At 42.2% G+C, this 22,597-nt stretch overlaps 2 protein-coding genes, 1 long non-coding RNA gene and 1 other non-coding gene across 5 annotated transcripts in view; 1 reads left to right on the top strand and 3 right to left on the bottom strand.

Annotated features, from left to right (window-relative positions):
* The window catches only part of LOC106576856 (protein O-GlcNAcase), a 40,782-nt gene extending 30,949 nt beyond the window's left edge, over window positions 1-9,833 (bottom strand). Inside the window, exon 1 of the mRNA XM_014154334.3 lies at window positions 9,232-9,833. The gene's annotated coding sequence lies outside the window, so the exon portion shown is untranslated. The remainder of the gene's footprint in view (window positions 1-9,231) is intronic.
* Window positions 659-2,000, top strand: LOC106576858 (uncharacterized). Its single transcript, XR_001322019.3, has 2 exons — window positions 659-1,120; window positions 1,360-2,000. It is a non-coding gene; the product is annotated as an uncharacterized LOC106576858 (long non-coding RNA).
* A 2,015-nt stretch (window positions 9,834-11,848) lies between the features above and the next one.
* The window catches only part of LOC106576855 (peroxisome proliferator-activated receptor gamma coactivator-related protein 1), a 52,121-nt gene continuing 41,372 nt past the window's right edge, over window positions 11,849-22,597 (bottom strand). For both annotated transcript variants that reach the window (XM_014154333.3, XM_082964689.1), the window contains exons 11-14: window positions 14,551-14,629; window positions 14,101-14,222; window positions 13,385-13,536; window positions 11,849-13,210 (exon numbers count right to left, since the gene is read on the bottom strand). In XM_014154333.3, the coding sequence (XP_014009808.3) occupies window positions 13,110-13,210; window positions 13,385-13,536; window positions 14,101-14,222; window positions 14,551-14,629 (454 nt within the window). In that variant the 3' untranslated portion in view covers window positions 11,849-13,109. The remainder of the gene's footprint in view (window positions 13,211-13,384; window positions 13,537-14,100; window positions 14,223-14,550; window positions 14,630-22,597) is intronic.
* Window positions 13,708-13,849, bottom strand: LOC123728812 (small nucleolar RNA SNORA50). Its single transcript, XR_006760585.1, has one exon. It is a non-coding gene; the product is annotated as a small nucleolar RNA SNORA50 (small nucleolar RNA).

Genomic DNA, 22,597 nt, shown 5'->3' with positions numbered 1-22,597 from the left:
GGCAGCTTTCCAATCTTAGGGGATCTCAGACGTTACGAAAGAGGTTGAACAGGCTAGTACTGGGGTTGCAACAATTTCGGCAGATCATTTTATTAAGAGAGGGTCCAGATAGCCTTCCCTGTAGCTCAGTTGGTAGAGCATGGTGTTTGCAACACCAGGGTTGTGGGTTCGTTTCCCACGGGGGGCCAGCACAGAAAAAAAAAAATGTATGAAATGTATGCATTCACTACTGTAAGTCGCTCTGGAAAAGAGCGTCTGCTAAATGACTAAAATGTAAATGTAAATTGTCTAGCCCGGCTGATTTGTAGGGGTCCAGATTTTGCAGCTCTTTCAGAACATCAGCTATCTGGATTTGGGTGAAGGAGAAATGGGGGAGTTATGGGCGAGTTGCTGTGTAAACAACAAATAATTACCCATGGAACTCTGAGGTTGTCCCATTGTTTACTATAGGGAAATATAGGTATGTCTGTCTATTTCGCCAAATATCTCGCAATGTGTATATTTAGATTTTTTTCAAGTCGGACACCATTTTAATCATGAGAGTCTCCTCTTTCTAATTATGTATGGCTGGGCAGTGTAGACCATAATTAGTCAGAAGTTGCCATTTTTTCCCCCTACTTCCTCGTTATGCAGACATAAGCACACTTGGCACCATCGAGCTGCGGAAGTTGACTTTCTACACAGGTTGTAATTTTTCAGTTTCGTCCTAAGAACATATTTTAGTGGTAAAATAAAAAGGGATACATTTTTGGTGCCATTTAGGCGAAATTGAAATCTAAGCGTCACTAGTCAAAACAGGCTCTGCTATGGGCTCACGCTAGTGTTCCAGCTTAGCCAACATTCTTTTGCCATTTTCAGCCTTGGGTGTATGTTGACTCGTTTTTTTTGTCCAGCCTACGCTGTAGAGCCCCATACGACCTGTATCCACCTCCTAAAGAGAGTCTTTGCGGCTCTGGCTCAAAGCGTTGAACCTAAAGAAACCATCAAAATGTCAATTTGTGTGCTCCTACCGCTTCTTTGACAAGAAGCCTACAGTGGAGCATCCTTACCCAGAAAAATGACTGGCTATGATGCGCCACTCGTGAAGAAGCGTTGGTCAGGCTGTCATCATCAGTGACAGGTATGGCACACACACTAGCGGTTTGCCTGCTCTCATTTTGTGTCTCCCTCTTCTATCTAAGCACAGTCTCATAATAGCACAATTTATTTCCTCTGTAACTCAAAAAAAAATGGACAAAAAAATATCAAATTTTATATATACTTAATGTGATTAGTAAATATTATTAGGAGCGTTTATGCAGTATGGTGTTTTATTGTACGTTTTTTAAATTAATTGTCCATTGCCTGATTTCTTAACAGGTGACACAACAGGCTCAAGTGTACACCAAATTGAAATGGGGATTGGCCTTTACAGATAGAAGGAATGGATATGCCTTCAGAGAAGGCTGCCCAAACCCAATGGGAAGACCCATCTCTAAGTGATCACAACTACAGCTCAGGTGATCATGTAAATCCCACTACCTGTGAGGCAGAGACACAGTGCCCAGCAGCACCTCTCTACAAAACCCTGCTGAGGAACGAAGCACTCTGTTGACAATTCCAGCCTTCACAAAAAGAGACGCACACCTGTCAGAGGAGGACACCACATGTACAAGACGGATAGCTAATGTGAGGGTTCATGTGAAACGCTTAATTCAAAGACTCAAACGGTTTAGAATCATCTCACAGATGGTGCCAATCAACCTCTTATCTAAAATGGACAAAATACTTTGAATCTGTGCTGCCCTGTGTAACCTGCGTGGTGATATCATTCATGAAGATGCTAAATGAACTGACCAGTCAAATGCCATTCACAGGGTCGATTTCCCAATATGAATTAAAGTTGTCAAAAGTTACGTTAAATACATTTCAATTAATTCTATAACAACTTAAGTTAATTTGTTTTACATACTCATTAATATTAATAAAAAACAATGAGTTAATAGTAACTGCAAACAGGAGAGACATCTGACTTCATACTTCTAAAGAGCTGCATATATTTGTCACTCAGTGACAATCTGCCTGCCTGATGCTCCTCAACAATAAATGGCAGCATGTGTGTTGAGTAGAATGCCTTCAACCTCAGGACAGCCTCTGCACAAAACTGTGCATCATAGGGAACAGGGATGACAACTTGCATGTAGTAGCCATGTGGCCCATGTAGTAGCCACGTGGCCCATGTGGTTGCAGTTGGGGTGTGCCCTCCACCACCTTCACATCACAGGCTTTCCCATTGAAGACATCATCCAGAGGATCACAGCCCTTCCCCATGACAGGACACTTGATCTCCAACAGCTCCTTGGAGTTCAGCACACTGTCAGGGCTTGCTGATAGCCATGGCTATCCAACACTGACAACAGTGCCTCTGTGGTCCACAGAGTATCCACAGTCTTCCAGCCACTGGGAGGGCAACAATTGAAAAACATCATCTGAAACCACTTTTTATTTTGACATTCTCTTCAGGATGCAACAAGATGGACTGCTACCCTCAATTTCAGAGAATAACTTCCCAGGTGGCAAAACAAAACAATCCTCTGTTAAAAAGAACGAAAGGCCAGCTGTTGTATATGAACAGGGAGAACTCCATGACACATCTTCAGCTGTTCCTGTGGCATAAATCCTGCGAAATTATATATATATAAAAAAAACGTCCTCAGTAAGTGTAGCTACATTTTATTGTAGCAATGTGAATGCCCTGCCCACGTCAGGATTTCCCTGCACACGATCTACTTACTTTCCTTTTATTTTTTTCAATTAATACATTTTTATTTCATGTGTGCTTTGAGGCACTGTCTTGGTGGAAGATCCACTTTTGACCAAGTTTCCATCTTTCTTTCAACGCCAAACCCACTGCTGGTGTGCGTGGCCAAAGACGTCTATTTTCTCTCATATGACCGTAGCACCTGGTTACAATCAAAGTGCCAATGCCATTTAGCAAGCTCCAGGCGTGTACATTTATTGGTTACTTGCAATAAAAGCTTTTTTCTGACAACCCTTCCAAAGGACCTGGCGTTGTCATGGGGGTGGCGTCTAATTGTAGATTAAGAGACTTGGTGTCCCCAAGATGCGACCAATTTCTGTAATTCTCCTTGGACTTTTTCTTGCCTCCAGAACCATCTTCCTCACTGTGCGTGGGGACTTGATCCACATGCATCAAGGGTGCCAATATTATTGTATTAATAATACAATATGTTCATAATGCAATACTGTATTATGAACGGTGTCCAACAGGGGTTGATTTTAGGTCCTGTAGTTTTTACTGTATATATAAACAATATCATTGTCATTGCAAAAAACTGTAACATACACCTGTATGCAGGTGACACTTATGTATGCTATTGCTCCCACGGTTGACAAGGCTCTTTCGGAGTTTCAATCTGCCTTTATTGCCTTGCAGAAAGCCTTTGTTGAACTGAAATTGGTACTTAATGCAGGTTAAACCAAGTACAAAAATGTATCTGATGATTTATGCATATGTACATTGGAAGCATGTTGAGGAGTTAAGAAATTAATAATTAAAATGGGCTTCTTTTATAGGAATAAGTCATGCCACTCGTTAAATAGCAGAAAACAAATAATTCAGTCGACATTCATCCCGGCATTAAACTATGACAATATCATCTATGTCCCTCAAACTCAAACCTGGACCTCAAAGCCAGTTCCAATGATTTAGACCTGGGATACCAGGTGTGTGCAATTAATTATCAGGTAGAACAGAAAAGCAGGGTAAGAGTCGAGTACCCCTGGTCTATGTGTATGCAGCTGCCATGGTATGAAACTCATTAGACGCAGTTTATCATAGTGCACTACGCTTTATTACAGGCGAAAAGGTTAAGTACACAAAAGTAAATCTCGTTAGATCAATGCACTGCTCTATGCTCTGTTGCGCAAACTTTCGCCATACCACAGACATACAAGTCACCAGACCCGCTCAAAGGAATGGTTATAGGAATTTTATAGTTCCGGTTGATCAGTACAGAAATAGGTAAATCTGCATTCAGTTTTCTTTGCACCGTGTATGGCATGATCTGCAGAGGTCTCTGCACCTTGATGCTCTGGTGCCTCTAGGGCAGTTCAAGTCGTTATTGAGGTGACTCCTTGTTTAAATAAAGGTTCAATACAATTTAATGGTGGTGTTCATCTTTTTGCAGGCAGTCTTGTTTATTTTCATTGATATATTTATTGTGAGGGTATCCAGACCCAGACCGTTGCTGAGTGCGCCCTCACCTTCCGAACCATGGCAGCCACCAGCGGATGGAATGAACCGGTGCTCTGCACCCTATTCCGTAGAGGACTGCTCGAGGAGGTCCAGACAGTGTTGGTGTGCGGGATGACCACCTTTCCTTGGACGCACTCATCACGATGGCTACCCGTCTGGACAACCTTCTTCTGGAGTGCCGGCACCTCCCTCGCCATCCTCCTTTGGCCGTCCTGGGCAGAGCCCGAAACCATAGAGGTAGGGACCACACACCACTCCTCAGCAGAGCGGGAGACAACTGGGGCTCTGTTCCTATTGCGGCCAGCAGGGGTACCAGCTTCAGCGGTGCCCGGTGCGTCCCAACCCGGGGTCCACTGGGGCAGAAGGGCGGCCCAGTGAGTATTCCATCATCATGGTTTTCCGCCAAACCCTTCCTGGTTTCCATTTCACTGGCTGGCCCTTGCCTCCTCCCTGAACACCACCTGGTACCTGCTCTCCTTTCCCAGTCCAAGCCCTGGATAACTGACCATTGCGATCAGGCACAATCACGTACATCACAGCACCACTCACCCTCACCGTGGGACACATGCACCAAGAAAGTATTTTCTTCCTCATCATCATGGTAAAGTGTAATTCCTTACACCAGAGAGCGTGTTTGCACTGCTCCAGAGATGTGTATATTTGTAAATAACAGCTGGTGCATGAAATCTAATAGTCATGAAGTCTCGAGGTTTTGCTCGCCTGAGGTAGAGTATCTCATGATAAGCTGTAGGCTACACTATTTACCAAGAGAGTTTTCATCTATATTCTTCGTAGCTGTCTAATTACCACCACAAACCGATGCTGGCACTAAGACCACACTCAATGAGCTGAATATGGCCATAAGCAAACAGGAAAATGCTCGTTCAGAGGTGGCGCTCCTATTGGCCAGGGACTTTAATGCAGGGAAACTTCAATAAGCTTTACCCAATTTCTACCAGCATGTTAATTAAATGTGCAACCAGAGGAAAAAAACTGTAGACCACCTTAACTCCACACACAGAGACGCGTACAAAGCTCTCCCTCACCCTCCATTTGGCAAATCTGACCATAATTCTATCCTCATTATTCCTACTTACAAGCAAAAACTAAAGCAGGAAGCACAAGTGACTTGGTCAAAAAAGAAGTGGTCAGATGACGCAGATGCAAAGCTACAGAACTATTTTGCTAGCACAGACAGGAATATGTTCCGGGATTCTTCCAATGGTATTGAGGAGTATCCCACATCAGTCACTGGCTTCATCAATAAGTGCATTGATGACGTCGTCCCCACAGTGACCGTACGTACATACCCCAACCAGAAGCCATGGATTACAGGCAACATCCGCACTAAGCTAAAGGGTAGAGCTGCTGCTTTCAAGGAGCGGGACACTAACCCGGAAGCTTATAAGAAATCCCACTATGCCCTCTGACAAACCAAACTGGCAAAGAGTCAATACAGGACTAAGATTGAATCGTAGTACACCAGCTCCGATGCTTGTCGAATGTGCAGGGCTTGCAAACTATTACAGACTACAAAGGGAAGCAAAGCCGCAAGCTGCCCAGTGACACGAGCCTACCAGACGAGCTAAATTACTTCTATGCTCGCTTTGAGGCAAGCAACACGGGCCGCCCCCAGGTGGTAAGGGTAAGTAACAACACATCTGCCACGCTAATCACCAACATGGGGGGCTCCTCAGTGGTGCGTGCTTTTTCCCCTTCTTTAGTCCCTGTTCACTTATGACTGCATGGCCAGGCATGACTCCAACACCATCATTAAGTTTGCCGACAACACAACAGTGGTAGGCCTGATCATTGACAACGATGAGATAGCCTGTAGGAAATTATATTATATAATATGATCCAATATGTACCTTTAAGAGAGACTAGACCAAATTCACATAGAAATGTGTGTTATAGATATGTCATTCTCATTGAAAGCTAGTCTAAGAAGTGGTAGTTCTGTTCTATGTGCTCTATTTCTATGCTTCCCATTCTTAAGTTACATTTTTGCATCTTTTACTTTCGGTTTTGTACACCAGCTTCAAACAGCTGAAAATACAATCTTTTTGGTTATGGAAAATATATTTCAGTGGTTTAAATGGTACAATGATTCTCTACACTATACTTGCTTTGTCACATTAACTGATATAAGGCAAACGATTAAAATATTAGCAACCAGGAAATGGCAGAGCGATTTCTGCATAGTGCATCATTAAGCTAACAAGGGGTAGGACTGTGCTTTTTGACATTTTCTTGAATAAAAGGTAGGTCTCATACCCCCTCAATTCAAGTTTTGGTTCTAACTTAACAGCCCTTCACTGACACGGGCTATTTAAAGAGTGCATGGAGGGTGGAGGAATTGACTGACAAATCTATGGATATAGCAGCCTATAGCCTAATTTCATCTGTCAAACAGGTAGGCCTAATAGGAAATTAAATAGGAAGAAATATGCTCCAACACAAAGCCATCTTGTTGTTAGTGAAGTCTAATTAAAATGGAGATGGTTGGAGTCAATTATGCCTACTTTGCTTACTTTCAGCACCATGAGCTGTCCATTTCCGAATGATTGTGCCGCCGCTGCTGCTGCTTCAAATTTCAGCACCACAATGTAAATTACTCAAATCTGGCTTATTGTGAGGTCAATAACTCTGTTGACCTCTAGTCCTCCTTATCATCTTTGCGCTCTCCTTCTCCAACTGAACAGAACATAGGCTATAGGCTAGTCTGTGTGGAAGATGGTGATTGTTTTGGGACTAGGCCTAATAAAAATGTATTTTCAGAAGCCTTTGACTCTCTTCCTGAATTGACACTGTAGGTCTACGCAGCACAGCCATTAGTTAGGCAGCACACAAAAAAGTTTTGGATCAGCAAGAGCAGAGCAGGCCAGGGCTCAGGGTTGGAATATCCATTGCAGTGTGTAATGTAGCCTAGTTTTATTTACATCATCCCAGCATTTATTGGGGTGGCAGGTAGTCTAGCGGTTAAAGTGTTGGGGCAGTAACCGAAAGGTTGCTGGATCAAATCCAAGAGCTGACAAGGTAAAAATCTGTCGTTCTGCCACTGAACAAGGCAGTTAACCCACTGCTCCCTGGTAGGCCGTCATTGTAAATAATAATTTGTTCTTAACTGACTTGCCTAGTTAAATAAATATATATTTTTAGAAATATAACTTTGCTTAGTTCTTCTCCGAGCATGCACTTCGTAGCCTATAGCATATAGGTTATGGATCATTTGATTGAGAACACACTAAATAGGCTATAGGCGCACGTGATGGGGGGTGGCATCGGGCACACATCGATCAGTGGGGGCTCCTCAGAGGAGGAATGGGAGGACCATCCTCTTCAGTGAATTTTGGAAAAATAAAAATTGTGAAACATTAAAAAAGTTAACCTTTTTAGATAAAACTATACTAAATATCATCGATATATAGCCTAATAAGCAACTCATTCTAAAACATAGAAATATTTAAATGTCAATTACAAATGATATGACCCTCCCCTGGACTAAAATGTAAAAAGCATGACCCTCCCCCATTTTCCTCCACGTAACCATTCTGTAAATTTCGATCCATCCCTAAGTTAGTTGTGCAAGACAATTTATAGATCAGGGATGGGCAACTCCAGTCCTCGGGGTCGGAGTGCTGTCACACTTTTTCCCCCATCCCTAGCAAATACAAACTGAAGATCACAATTAATTAATTGGAGTCTAGTGTGTTAGCTGGGGCTGGGGAAAAAGTGGGACACCAATCAGGCCCCCAAGGATTGGAGTTGCCAATCCCTGTCAAAGATCAAAAGAAAAGTAGCAATACTTTTTAAAATGTGTACATGCTTTTCTACTCCGACCATAGAACAGCTGATTCAAAGGGGGTGTGGCAGATATCAAAACTCTTCTGCAGTAGGATACACTTGTGCTTCCTCGCCAAAAGGAGACTATTGAGGAGCGGAGGACGGTCTTCCATTTGCATACTAACAAATTGACACACTCCGACCGAGAAACACTATTTTCACGCCACTTTGTAGCAAGTTAGGAGAACTTACGCAGCAGGTTAGGATCATTAACATAGTGGGTTATGAAAATCACTTATAATCTAAGTGGCATGAAAAGTGTCCCCCCCTCCTTGACCATTCGACCACTTATCGGTTTATGGATCACGGAGGAGAGGACAGACTTTTGCCCAAACGAGAAAACCCCTCTGAGTATTCTCCCCTCCTCGATAACCTACTTCAGCAGAGGATGCACGAGAATATCCTCTCGGCAGCAAGCGTGGAAATGTTTTAAAGAGCAACTGCTCCTAAAAAACAACTTCTCATTTAGAAAACAGCCTATGTGTCATCGATTTGAGTCAAACATTTATTCTACTGGCAAAATTGAGTACAAAGTGTAAATAGGATAAGTTGTCATATAGTCAGTCTTGTCCAAAACTGAGTTTTGTGAAATTGGTGGTTGTGACAGCATCACGACATCAATGAAAGTGTTTTTTTTCCCCATCCTGCTCACAGTTGGCAGCACATAAGTAGTCTAATCATCAATTTGGAGCGCAGTTGCATGTGACCCAATCTCTAATACCCGTGGTCAATTTGGATTGACTGGATATCCATATGGGGTAGTTAGGGACCATCTATAAATTACACAATGTACATGGGATAATGTTAAAATTCCAATAGCTCCAAATTTCATTGACTGTAAAAGCTCAAACCAACAATAAATTGTAGAAATGTTTATACACATATTGAAAAGCATTCAATGAGAACTAAAAGGTGTGCAACAGACAATATTTTTTTTAGAACTTAGATTGTGTAATTTATTGACATTCCCTAACTAGCCCCGGAGATAGGCTATCCAATGTCAAACAAACCTTGCCACAGTTGCACACCAGCTGGCTAAAGCGAAGCGTCAAAATAATTTGGCTAACTTTTCCCACCTGCAAACACACCAGACACCCACATCAAACCACACTCTGAAACCAACTCACGTTTGAATTCAGTCACGGCCGCTAGCATTTCTTAACATCTTTGATGTGTGGTTCTGGTACCGGTTTTTGCTTAAAAATCGATCTGTGGACACCGTAGATCGAAATGGCTTGCATTGAGCGGCAGACCTGATTCACAAGGACACTGGAGTATTTGTCTTCTGCCTGTGTGAAGCAAGATGTCTGACACCACTTGAAGCTGGGTATTCCTTCCTTCCGCTCTTCCGACTGTCCATCAACTCCTGGCTGAATCTTACATCACAGCCAATGACAACGCATATGCCTGGAATCCTTACATCGTAACGCAGCAGGAGAGTAGTTTCGTTGCTGTAGCACATTCAGAGATCGATTTATAGCCAGTAATCAAAAATAATTCATAGATTTTAAACAAAAACACTTTCTGTTTGTCATAGACGGACAAGATTAATATGAGATGAAAGGCGAGTTCCTAATGAGTTCAGGGCTAGAGCTCTGTGAAATGTTCAAGTTTTAATGTCAATGCAAGGGTACAGTGAAGTGCCTTTCTTAGCAAAGTTGGGTCGGAGCTTGCAAAATGGCGGCATTCCAATACGCAAGCATCTTCACAGCGAACGGGGCAGACGTTTTGATCAAGAAACCTATAGAAAATATGCAAAAAAAATTCTAACTAAATATACAAATGTATTTTACAGTTAAGGTGAAATTGTCATTTTATACATTTATTATCCTACATTTAGATTTTTTTTTTTAAATTTCAAGCCTTATTCATACTTGTTGAATAGGAAATAATTTTTTGCATATTTATACTGTGTACTTCAGCTTGCACCTCAGTAATTTGAATTTTCTTTACCAGAAAGGTGAGATTTGAACCTTTCTTGGAGTATGTAGCATTACTATACTGAACAAAAATATAAAACGCAACATGCAACAATTTCAACGATTTTACCGAGTTACAGTTCATATAAGAAAATCAGTCAATTGAAATAAATTCATTAGGCCCTAATCTATGAATTTCACAACTGGGCAATGGTGCAGCCATCAGCCAGCCAATCAGAATACGTTTTTCCCCACAAAAGGACATACAGTGGCAGCAGTGGGGTGGTGCACCACAAATCAGTGAATTCCAAAAAGAGCTGTAAAGGACCGCATACAGGGTTGTGTTCTCAGCAGCAGCAACAACTTTCAGAAAAGGTACCTAAAATGGAAACAGGGTGGAATACCATGGAATCGTCCGGTAAAGAGGTAAATTATGAGAAACTAGGAGCCCGACCAAGGAGCCAAACAGAACAAGAACTGCTTGAGCTGTCAACACCAGGACGACGGAGGATCGACACAGCAGGAACTTCAACTCCACAGCAGGGTCCCCAAGCAGTGATGAGGCCAAACCCAGCCGCAGGAGACCAGTCTAGCAGCGCTAACGTCCACCCTCCAGCATTCCTGAGCAAGGAGCAGAAGATGCCTTCATACCAGTAGGGGGAGGACATTAAACTACCTGCTGAGGTTTGAGCGAATGGCCAAGATGTGGCGATGGCCGGAGGTAGTGGGCCTGCAGGCTAGTCCCATTGCTCACAGGCCTTAGAGGTTTACACAGCAATGGATGAGGGGCTGTCCAACGTCTACAAGGACCTGAAGGAAGCGCTGCTGGTGAAGTTTGACATCTCTCCAGAGACCTGCCATCGGGTGAGTCGATGGGCTTATGGTGGGTTTAGCTGGCACTGCAGTACCTTAATGCACAAAAAGGGGAGCCAGGAGAAACGCTCCACTTCTGCACCTGAGTCGGAAGCTCTTGACCAGAGAAACCAGGTATTCACCCGTTGAGGAGTGCCTGGCTATAAAGTGGGCACAAGATTGCCTCCGGTACTACCTTCTTGGGAGAGAATTTGACCTGAACACAGACCAGAGCCCTGACGTGGATCTAGACCATGAAGGACAGGCATGCTTGCGTGACCAGGTGGTATCTGGAGCTCCAGCCCTTCCGGTTCTGTCCGTCACAAGGCAGGAAAAGAAAATGTCACGGCAGGCTGCCTATCCCGGCTTCCGAAACTCGGTCTCGTCGGGAGAGGAAGGTAATGTGGAGAAGTCAGTCACTGGCACCATTTGGTAAGCTAACACTCATCTACCCCTTCCTGCTACGTTTTCAGCTATGTGGGTCAACACAAGTTAATTTAGCGATCTCAGTTCATACATTACACACATGACCTCCCTTCATAAGTTTGTTATGGTATAAAGGAACACAAGCTTTCATGTTTAATTTGACGTTGTACTTAATGTTCTGGATGAGCTGCTGTTTCTGTTCCTGTCTGTAGGTTCTGGGTATGCTGGAATAAGGACCCGAACTACAGCAATTGGGCTGGCTTTGTAGTGCCTGTCCCGAATGGCGCGTTCATGTGAATAGGCATATTTGAAGACACCATGTCAGTAGTGATGGGATTCTGTAAATGTGTTACATACCGATTGCAAAGGTTCAATTAAGAATTCCTATGTTTAGCTGAGTGGAAAATGAAAGCTGATGTTTGGTATTGGGGGGGCCTTTTTGATTGCACTGATGAGGCAGCGCTGTTTAGCTGTCCTCATGTATACTTTGAGGTAGTGATTCCAAAAGAAAAATGGTACCATGTAAATGAACACCCTTGCACAGAAGTACTTGTGGCTTCGCCATAGTTTTATTTGGTAGAGGTTAAGGTTTTTCTGGTTTAGCCTCCAGGCCTACTCAACACGACAGTTTAATTTAGGTGTTAATGAAAAAAAATCTTAAACAATGCCAAATCTAGAAGATTCTTCACACCCCCTTTGAATCAGCAGTTTTCTGAGAAAAGCATGCACACTTTAAAAATATGCTTCTCATCATAATCTGTAAAATGTCTTACAACTAATTTAAATGTATTATCACTTTATACTCATTTGCCTGATGACAGGCAAGTGGAGTCATTAAATAAAAGCACATTAGTTTCCTCGATTAGCTTCAACCCTTTACAAAATGAGGGGAAGACAGGACAGGTGAGCAAAACCAATTGAGTCTCCTGGTTTCCTAGCTCTGAAATCAGTCTGTCAAGAATGAATGAAAAGCAACAGACTGGAGCCATGTTCAAAACCAATATTGACTCAGGTCAGTCAGTGATATACTCTAGACAAAAATCAAAATGTCAACCAGTTTAAAATGTTCGGTTTATTTAGGTTTGCGGTACATTTCAGCAATGTAGTTCCACCTTCTCCCAAATATCAGGGAATATTCACTTAAGTATCCCCCCCATTTCTAAAACATTTCCCCCCCCCACCCTTTTAAATAAATTCATTCCTGAAAAAGTTTCCCCATTTAATCTTTTTTTGCTTTTAATCTTTTCATACAAATCTTCACTTCAATAGAAGGTGTAAGCTTGCAGAAACAAAAAAACCCTACCTAAGTGAAGACCGGTAGCTATGTCACAATGCAGGACAATGCGTTAGCCAGCTGTCATTTCAAAATATTCAGAAATAACATTTCATAGTTCATAAAGATACAGGCTTGAAATGAACATGGCATAAATGATTTCACACTTAAAACAACCCATATGCAAGGCAGACTTCCTGCCATACAACCATTTAATTAATGACACGGATTCTGATGTATTGATTCAATTAATGACATTGATTCCATTGACTTGAACACAACTTAAATGCCCTATGAATGCCTTACTCTCATAACCCAAAATCTAAGGTAATTTTTCAGATTGCAGCTTTAAACTGTAGCTTTTATGAACCAGAAGAGAGCCACATCTGATGTTTATCAATGTTAGCTGGCTAACGTTTTGACCATTGGTTGCGATCCACCCCTAGGTCAAGGCGAAGGCAGAGTTGAAGGTGAGGGAGCCTGCCGCGGCTCTGAGGTAAGTCTTAGCATGGCGCCCCCAGTGGGCTGACCTCTGTTACCTCTTCAGACCTTTCTGGGCCTGCTTCAGTAAAGTGTCAAAGTCAAGTACATCAAACTTGCCCTTTGCAGGCGATGGGTCATACTCACGGTTAGAATCTGGAGGGAAGAGAGAAAGAACATTAGTGTCACTTACATTGATTGCAGTGATGCAAGGAGAGTTAAGTGTATATCAAGAAAGTTGCCAGAACAATAATAAATATCTATGATCATTTTATCTGAAAACTTAAAACTTGTACCAGTGTTGACAACCCCCAAAATAGTATGTTCTACCTAGATCAGCGTAGCTGGCCTTGCAGAACTGTCTCCTTCCCCCAAAGCAAAGGTCAAAGGGGAGTTCATCAGGCTTACGGAGCTTGCCGCCATTCTCGATGGCTGTGAACGCATCCTTCGTATCGTAGTACGTCACAAACCCATAGTTATCCCTATCACAGAGATGGAAAGCAAATATTAAAACATATGCATTAGTCAACAAGGGTTGTATTGATTCATTATGGTACACAATATTAAGAAAATGCAGAAACAATTAGGTAGTCCTGCTGGTCGGTTTTCTTCCGTTTGGTGACATGAACACTACCAATGACTACTATGTGTCGAGGTGTGAATTGTTCTTAAAAGAGCCACCTGGTGGTTTAGCCAAGAGGCCCCAGTTATAAACAAGCCAGGTTGTTGCTGTAGCAGCTGTAGATTGGCCTGAGAGACCACAGAAAGGGTCAACCAGGTTCAAAGACAGTGCACTGGGGGGGGGGGGGGGGGGGGGGGTTCATGTAACTGACAGGGTAAAGCCTAGGTGTTAGCTCTGGGATAATATCTGTTTTCAAGTCTTGCCCAGTAAGCGTAAAACCGAAGAAAATGTTCTGTGATGAGGCAGTAAGACTCAGACTTGTTCTATAGACTTGTTTTTCAGTTTCAAAATGTTTTCCATAATCGTGCCTAGTGAACATGAGGAATTACTCGTTACAAAACATGACCTGTTTGAGAGTACTTACCCATGGTCTCTAAAGTGTAGAGTGCACTCCTCAATCTCTCCATACAGAGAGAAGCGTTCCCTCAGCTCTTCCCGTGTCATTGTCCCCCGGATTCGCCCTACATAAACAACCCTACGCTCCTCCTGAGGGGTGAGTGAGAATGACAGTCAGATGACATCTTATTCTGCGCGAAACATTCAATGCACGATTGGCTTAAAAGCACACAATTCCCCCCCCCCCTTTCTGACCCTTCTCAGACAAATGCCAGTCTTCAACTGAAGAGGACACACTGCTCTGGGGAACTGAACCCAGAGACACAGAACTTCACCCAGAGAGACTGTCCCGTTCCGACTTGTCAGTGTATCAATGAAGAACCTCTTATGGAGGTTACTAATGGACACAGATGGCAGCAATTAAAAAAAAAAAAAAAGGCACAAATCGTCAACTTCACTTGGATAGAAATGTACTCACGATCGCTTTTTCTTTGAGTCTCTTCACCTCCTGGCTGTTCTCTCTAGATTCAGGCCGGTAGCCTGGTCTGAGAGAGGGGCTGTGGGAAGAAACAGAATGAGAGCGAGGTGGTCAATGTTGTAGATGTTTTTTAAATCTGTATCCATAAAGCCAAGTACATTATCCCAAGTAGTCAGGACATAGTGCCTTCAGAAAGTATTCATACCCCTTGACATATTTCACATTGTTGTTACAGCCACTGTTCCGACCAACAAAATAAAGTTCTGAACCGGTTTCAAACCCCCAAAATAGTTTATCGTTCCTTTCTCTGTAAACATGAAATATATTTTTTAATTTAGCTAGACAAATTTAATCAGTGAGGACAGAGCAGCTTGCTGTGGAGCTGGTAAGCAATTTAATCTGTATAGAGAAATGTATATTTTGCCATAATAGCATGGTTTAATGATAATGAAAGACATGCACTGTGCTGCCAGTCAGTGTAGGGCATGAGATTCAGAAATTGAGGGTGAAAAAGCTTTCCTTGAAGGGCATCTTGTTAGGACAGGCATTATCTGAATTAGGCCCACAGAATTATACCTACTGAGAAGCAGCGTCGATGGAGGAACTTTGAATGTCTTTGAACTTCCGAGTTGGTTTAGCGTTGGACCAGAACAAACATTATCTAGCTAAAACACTTGTGTGCAGAGCAGCACTAGAATTAACGTATTACCTTTTTGTAGTTAATAAAGCCATCATGAAACCTATAGTATCCTTAAAAATCACTCCCTAATTGTCAGAGGTGGAGGGGCAGGTAGCCTACACGCTTACACCCACTGGTAAAGACTCCCAGCTGGCAGGCAGATGCTGGAATAAGTTTGAGTGACAGTGAGGGCTTTGCATAGGCGCTTTGATTTGTGGGACTGGAAAATAGCTCCTGAAAATGTAAAGTAATGCTATTAACCGGTTCCAATGCTTTTAAAATAATGGTTCTGTTCCGGAATAGTATAAATCACTTTTGGTTCATGGTTCTGTTTCCCAAATAAATAAAAATTTCTCCCAGTTTTCAGTTCTGTCCCTGAAACAGTTACAACCCTTGATTTGCACATGAAAAATTCTTCAATTTTTGTTAAGTTGGTTGAGCATTGCTAGACACCCATAGATTTAAGTCAAAACTCACTATGCCACTCAAGAACTCCAGTGTATATATCATATTGTGTTTTAAGTTATTGTACTGCTAAAAGGTGAATTCGTCTCCCAGTGTCTGTTGGAAAGCAGACCAGGTTTTCCCGCTAGAATTTTGCCTGTGCTTAGCTATATTCCGTTTCTAATTTGTAGCGACTGGGTGTATTGATACACCATCCAAAGTTTTTTTTTTTTTTTACCCACCTACCAACAGGTGCCCTTTGCGAGGCATTGGAAACCTCCCTAGTCTTCGTGGTTGGAAACCACTGCTCATCTGAGGGACCTGACAGTTGTATGTGTTGGGTAAAGATATGTGACAAAATCTTGCACCGAGCCTTCACCGTGCACTGCCACTTTAAGAGCGCATCATTAGTCAGGAAGGAGGAAGTAAAGACAGCTCTCGGTTGGCCCGGCAGCTTGACAGTGTCCAACGCTGCAGAAGTCGTATTTAAGTCAAGTGCCGGTGTTACCGCCCAAGGTCGTGGCTGTAATCTTTTGGGACCGCTCCTGTCAATGTTCGCATGGAATAGAAGCAACATTGTTGCGAAGCTTTGAAAAACAAACCATCAGGTGTAACAGACAGCTGTTGACTTCTGGCCTGCAGTTGCACTAAGACCCCCCTTCTCTCATATCGCTCCAGTGCTTTTCACTGCAGACTTTCCTACGTGCTCCTTTTGATGTTCAGTGTCGGACTATTAGTCCCCAGCCAGTCGTATTTGGTGTGGCATTTTAAAGTTAAAGGGAGTTTGCTTGAGTTATTGTTTGAACTGTATTGATTTTGTGTGGGACTATTTACATTTGGCCGAGAAGACTGATATTAAGGCCTTTTGTTTTGTCTATGAACATCACACTGGGAAGTAATACAGAATATTGCAAATACTCTTGATGACTGGGTTCTTTGTCAATTGTTTCAATGAAGTTGCCTATAAAATTGCTCTGCCATTATTATTGTATGAGGTAATATTGGTTGGGTTACCTCTGTGCTGTGATGTGTTTTATATGGTGTGCCTTAGCCAGGAGAGAAAAGATAACTGGCAGGCAGTCTTCTGCTAGTGTGTGCTGGTAGCGGTACTCTATCCTACTCTTCCTTTCGGCAGGGTTAATACCTGCCTAGCACCCATACAAAATCTTTATCCCGCTATCAATACTTTTATAGAATTGGCACCCAAACAGAGACTTGAAGAGAAAAGCACTCATGACACCACCCACACAAAGCATGTATTTTGTTGGAACCCCATACTGTATCAATGTGGACACCTACTGGAAATTATGACCGGGATTCTTTCATTGTGTAAGGACTTAATGTTTAATGGAATTGGAGTGCACTGGCCCTTATCCCCAGGCTTCTGGCTCAACTATACCAGAGGCGTCTGTGCTCAATGGAACAATGGACACACCAACCATAGTTTGACAATGTAGGACAATGCCATTCGCAAACTCAGTGAAAGTGTGGAGGCTCATTAGAAAGATATGCAGGTTGGCTCACCTATTCAGAGAAATATTTGCAAGAGTCTCTGAAGCAGGTTGTTCAAGGGGAAATGAAAGTTCAACACTTGATCTAGTCATGAGGACCAAAAACAGAACAGAGGAGTCAGCCTCTTGTGGAGTGTTCGTACCTGAAAAATGTTAACCTCTACAGGATCGGTGCCACCCCATGGGACGGTTGCGCTAACGTAGGCTAAAAGTGATTAGCATTAGGTTGTAAGTAACCAAAACATTCCCTGGACATATTTCCAATATGGGCAGAAAGCTTATTCTTGTTAATCTAACTGCAATGTGCAATTTACAGTAGCCATTACAGTGAAAGAATACCATGCTATTGTTTGGAGTGCGCACAGTTATGAACTTAAATGTATTAACCTGTTTGGGATAGGGGGCAGTATTTTCACGGCCGGATAAAAAACATACCCGATTTAATCTGGTTATTACTCCTGCCCAGAAACTAGAATATGCATATAATTAGTAGATTTGGATAGAAAACACCCTAAAGTTCCTAAAACTGTTTGAATGGTGTCTGAGTATAACATAACTCATATGGCAGGCCAAAACCTGAGAAGATTCCAAACAGGAAGTGCCCATTCTGACCATTTCTTGGCCTTCTGTAGCCTCTCTATAAAATACAGGATCTCTGCTGTAACGTGACATTTTCTACGGCTTTAATTGGCTCTCAGAAGGCGCCAGAACGTGGAATGATAACTCTGCAGTCCCTGGGCGAAAAACAGTAGGGGATTTAGAGTGCTCCTTCTGAGAACAATGACACTGGTGCGCACGTGCATGTGACAACTCCATTTTTCTTCTTTCAGTGTTTGAACGGATACGTCTCCCGGTTGGAATATTATCGCTATTTTACGAGAAAAATCGCATAAAAATTGATTTTAAACAGCGTTTGACATGCTTCGAAGAACGGTAATGGAATATTTCAAAAAATTTTGTCACGAAACGCGCCGGCGCGTCACCCTTCGGATAGTGATTTGAACGCACGAACAAAACTGAGCTATTTGGATACAACTATGGATTATTTGGAACCAAAACAACATTGGGTGTTGAAGTAGAAGTCCTGGGAGTGCATTCTGACGAAGAACAGCAAAAGTAATCAAATTTTTCTTATAGTAAATCTGAGTTTGGTGAGTGCCAAACTTGGTGGGTGTCAAAACAGCTAGCCGTGATATCTACTCAGAATATTGCAAAATGTGCTTTCACCGAAAAGCTCTTAAAATCGGACACCGCGATTGCATAAAGGAGTTCTGTATCTATAATTTTTAAAATAATTGTTATGTTTTTTGTGCACGTTTATCGTGAGTAATTTAGTAAATTCACCAGAAGTGTTCGGTGAGAATGCTATTTCTGAACGTCACATGCTAATGTAAAAGGCTGGTTTTTGATATAAATATGAACTTGATTGAACAAAACATGCATGTATTGTATAACATAATGTCCTAGGAGTGTCATCTGATGAAGATCATCAAAGGTTAGTGCTGCATTTAGCTGTGGTTTTGGTTTTTGTGACATATGCTAGCTTGAAAAATGGGTGTGTGATTATTTCTGGCTGGGTACTCTCCTGACATAATCTAATGTTTTGCTTTCGTTGTAAAGCCTTTTTGAAATCGGACAGTGTGGTTAGATTAACGAGAGTCTTGTCTTTAAAATGGTGTAAAAAATTCATATGTTTGAAAAATGGAAGTTTTTGCATTTGAGGTATTTGTAATTTGCGCCACGCTATACCATTGGATATTGGTGAGGCGTTCCGCTAGCGGAACATCTGTCCCTAACAGGTTAAACCAATTACTCACATTTGGGAAGTCTTGATACAACATTTTTAACAGAAATGCAATAGATCATTGGATCAGTCTAAAACTTCGCACATACACTGCTTCCATCTATTTCCAAAACCTAATTTGTGCCTAGATTCGTAAGACATATTAGCCTCTTGCATTTCAAAAGAAAAAAACTATTTTTTCTTTGCATTATCCTTTACCAGATCTCGTGGTATATTCAACTACAATAACCCCGGCAGGCGGGCGTCGTCCCACCTACGCAACAGCCAGTTGAATCCTGTGGCGCGATTTTCAAATACCTTAGAAATGCTATTACTTCAATTTCTCAAACATATGACTATTTTACAGCTATTTAAAGACAAGACTCTCGTTAATCTAACCACACTGTCCGATTTCAAAAAGGCTTTACAACGAAAGCAAAACATTAGATTATGTCAGCAGAGTACCCAGCCAGAAATAATCAGACACCCATTTTTCAAGCTAGCATATGTCACAAAAACCCAGAAGACAGCTAAATGCAGCACTAACCTTTGATGATCTTCATCAGATGACAACCCTAGGTTGTTTTGTTTGCATGTTTTGTTCAATCAAGTTCATATTTATATCAAAAAACAGCTTTTTACATTAGCATGTGACGTTCAGAACTAGCATACCCCCCGCAAACTTCCGGGGAATTTACTAACAATTTACTAAATTACTCACGATAAACGTTCACAAAAAGCACAACAATTATTTTAAGAATTATAGATACAGAACTCCTCTATGCACTCGATATGTCCGATTTTAAAATAGCTTTTTGGTGAAAGCACATTTTGCAATATTCTAAGTACATAGCCCAGCCATCACGGGCTAGCTATTTAGACACCCAGCAAGTTTAGCCTTCACCAAAATCAGATTTACTATAACAAAAATGTTATTACCTTTGCTGTTCTTCGTCAGAATGCACTCCCAGAACTTCTACTTCAATAACAAATGTTGGTTTGGTCCCAAATAATCCATCGTTATATCCAAATAGCGGCGTTTAGTTCGTGCGTTCTAGACACTATCCGAAATGGTAAATCAGGGTTACGAGCATGGCGCAATTCGTGACAATTTCTAAATATTCCATTACCGTACTTCGAAGCATGTCAACCGCTGTTTAAAATAAATGTTTATGCAATTTCTCGTAAAAAAGCGATAATATTCCGACTGGGAATCTGCGTTTCGGTAAATAGAGGGAAAAAAAGAAAGACGGGGGCGACCAGTGCACGCGCCTAAGCCCACTGTTCCCTGATCGGCCACTTGACAAAGGCGATAATGTGTTTCAGCCTGGGGCTGGAATGACGACATTCAGCTTTTTCCCGGGCTCTGAGAGCCTATGGGAGCCGTGGGAAGTGTCACGTTACCGCAGAGATCCTTTGTTTTGGAAAGAGATGTCAAAGAAAGCCAATAAATGGTCAGACAGGCCACTTCCTGTAAAGGAATCTCTCAGGTTTTTGCCTGCCATGAGTTCTGTTATACTCAGACACCATTCAAACAGTTTTAGAAACTTTAGGGTGTTTTCTATCCATATCTAATAAGTACATGCATATTCTAGTTACTGGGTAGGAGTAGTAACCAGATTAAATCGGGTACGTTTTTATCCGGCGGTGTAAATACTGCCCCCTAGCCATAAGAGGTTAATATCACATTTCCAAACGTAAGTGTTTACTTTCAAATGTTATCAAGAATATGCATATGCTTGCTACAGGCAATTAGATTTGGGTGTCATTTTAAGCAAAAATTTAACAAAAAAGGGTCCGATCCTTAAGAGGAATTATGGAGGACATGAAGAACAAGGAAACTACGATTTTTGATTAAACAGACAAAAAGGAGACCTCTAATGATGGAAAAAGCACAGAAGGCCACAGACCTTCAACTGGGGGAGCTGCACCAGGAGGTAATGCAGTTCTTTCCCTTTCTAGACAAATCCTCTTCCGCTGGCTCTGCCATTAAGGGCCCGTCAGGGCGATGAGATTGAGACTCACCTCACATCTTGTAATTTTAATTGATGACGGCCTCTGAAATTGCATATTCAACATTTACAAAAATTGAAGCTGAAGTTGGGATTTTATTTAGGAATAAGGCACGTTTTTCTTTTGAAGCCAGAAGGAGGCTACTATCAGCTACATTTGCACCTTTACTAGACTATGGGGATATTTTATATGAATGCTTCCACTCAGTGTTTGAGAGCAACTGACACCCTTTACCATGGCGCATTGAGATATATTTTAAACTCCAAAACCCTTACGCACCACTGCACTTTGTATACCAGGGTTGGCTGGCTTTCTCTAGTCACTCGTAGGCCCAGTCACTGGTATAATTTTATTTACAAAGCCATTTTGGGTTTACTACCATTTTATTTGGCCATTTTTATTGTTCAGAAATGTGGTGGGTACTCGTCGCTCGCAGGACTTTACCCTGCTAACTGTTCCAAATGTCCAAACTGAATTTGGTAAAAGGGCTTATGTACGCTGCGCCGTTGGCTTGGAACTCCTTACAAAATACTTTTAAACTGGAAGAGCTTGTCCCGATTGGCGTTTTTAAATCACTGATGAAGGATTGACACCGATTTCCTGACCTGTCAATGGTTTTAATTTACTGTTTTATGATTTTGTTATACTCCTGTAAATTCTATGGTTTTTACTAGATTACTTGTAGTTTCATGTTGTCTGTCTAATTGTGTAATGACTTGGTGCTGCCTATCTTGGCCAGGACGCTCTTGAAAAAGAGATTTCAAATCTCAATGAGCCCTTCCTGGTTAAATAGGAAATATGAACAGGTAGCAGTACAAAAAACACTTAAGATACTGTTAAACAGAACTCCTGTTTTCCCAAGACCCCCTGACAGAGTTAGAGCTCCCTCCCCATCAAACTACTTTCCCCCACTTTTGGCAGCCCAGATGATGTTGAGCTGCTGTTTTTCCTAAGTGTAATGATACTTTCTATCCGGTCCCTCACTGACTTGGAGGTTCTTGCCACCCTCCAGTGTTCTCCATGGTACAGCAAGAGACTGGTGGGAGATAGCCCATGAACATGTGTCAACCTGGAAGGAGTTTCAAAACTATTCCTCTGAGGACTATGAGGCTGAACTGGCGGTATGGATTCACAACAGAGTCCAGGGTGAAGCAGAGACAATATGGGACGTTGCCTAATCCTATCAAGTTTTAATCAGGAGATGGAAGGCTGACAATACTGAGCAGGAGATGGACAAACTCTTAACATGGTTCCCGGCCTTGCCAGTCAACATCAGGAACGTGCGCAGAATGTGCATGATCTGGTACGCCTTGAGACTTAGGTGGTTCCAGTCCTTCTCAAACTCAAAACCCTGTTCCCCCATGGCTGTATGCTAACCCGGCTCAGCCGTACATGCCCAAGATCCAAGACAAAAGTCCAGTGACGTGCTGGAGGTGTAAAAAACACCCTCCAGGTTCTTGCCCCCTCTATGGCCGGCGTCAGAATTCAGAAAAAGTCAGAAAGGATTGAAGACAGTCTTGCGTACAATTGGGTCAACCTCAATGTCCACCATAAAGCCTTCAGACAGCACAACTAGCTGTCTGTCTTGTATTTCGCAACTATTGGTTACTCTGGCTG

The sequence above is a fragment of the Salmo salar genome, chromosome 18, assembly GCF_965601325.2.
Source record: "Salmo salar chromosome 18, fSalSal1, whole genome shotgun sequence".
Classification (NCBI taxonomy): domain Eukaryota; kingdom Metazoa; phylum Chordata; class Actinopteri; order Salmoniformes; family Salmonidae; genus Salmo; species Salmo salar.
Note: the sequence above shows the minus strand (reverse complement) of the source record. Positions and strands in the feature narration are given on the sequence as shown.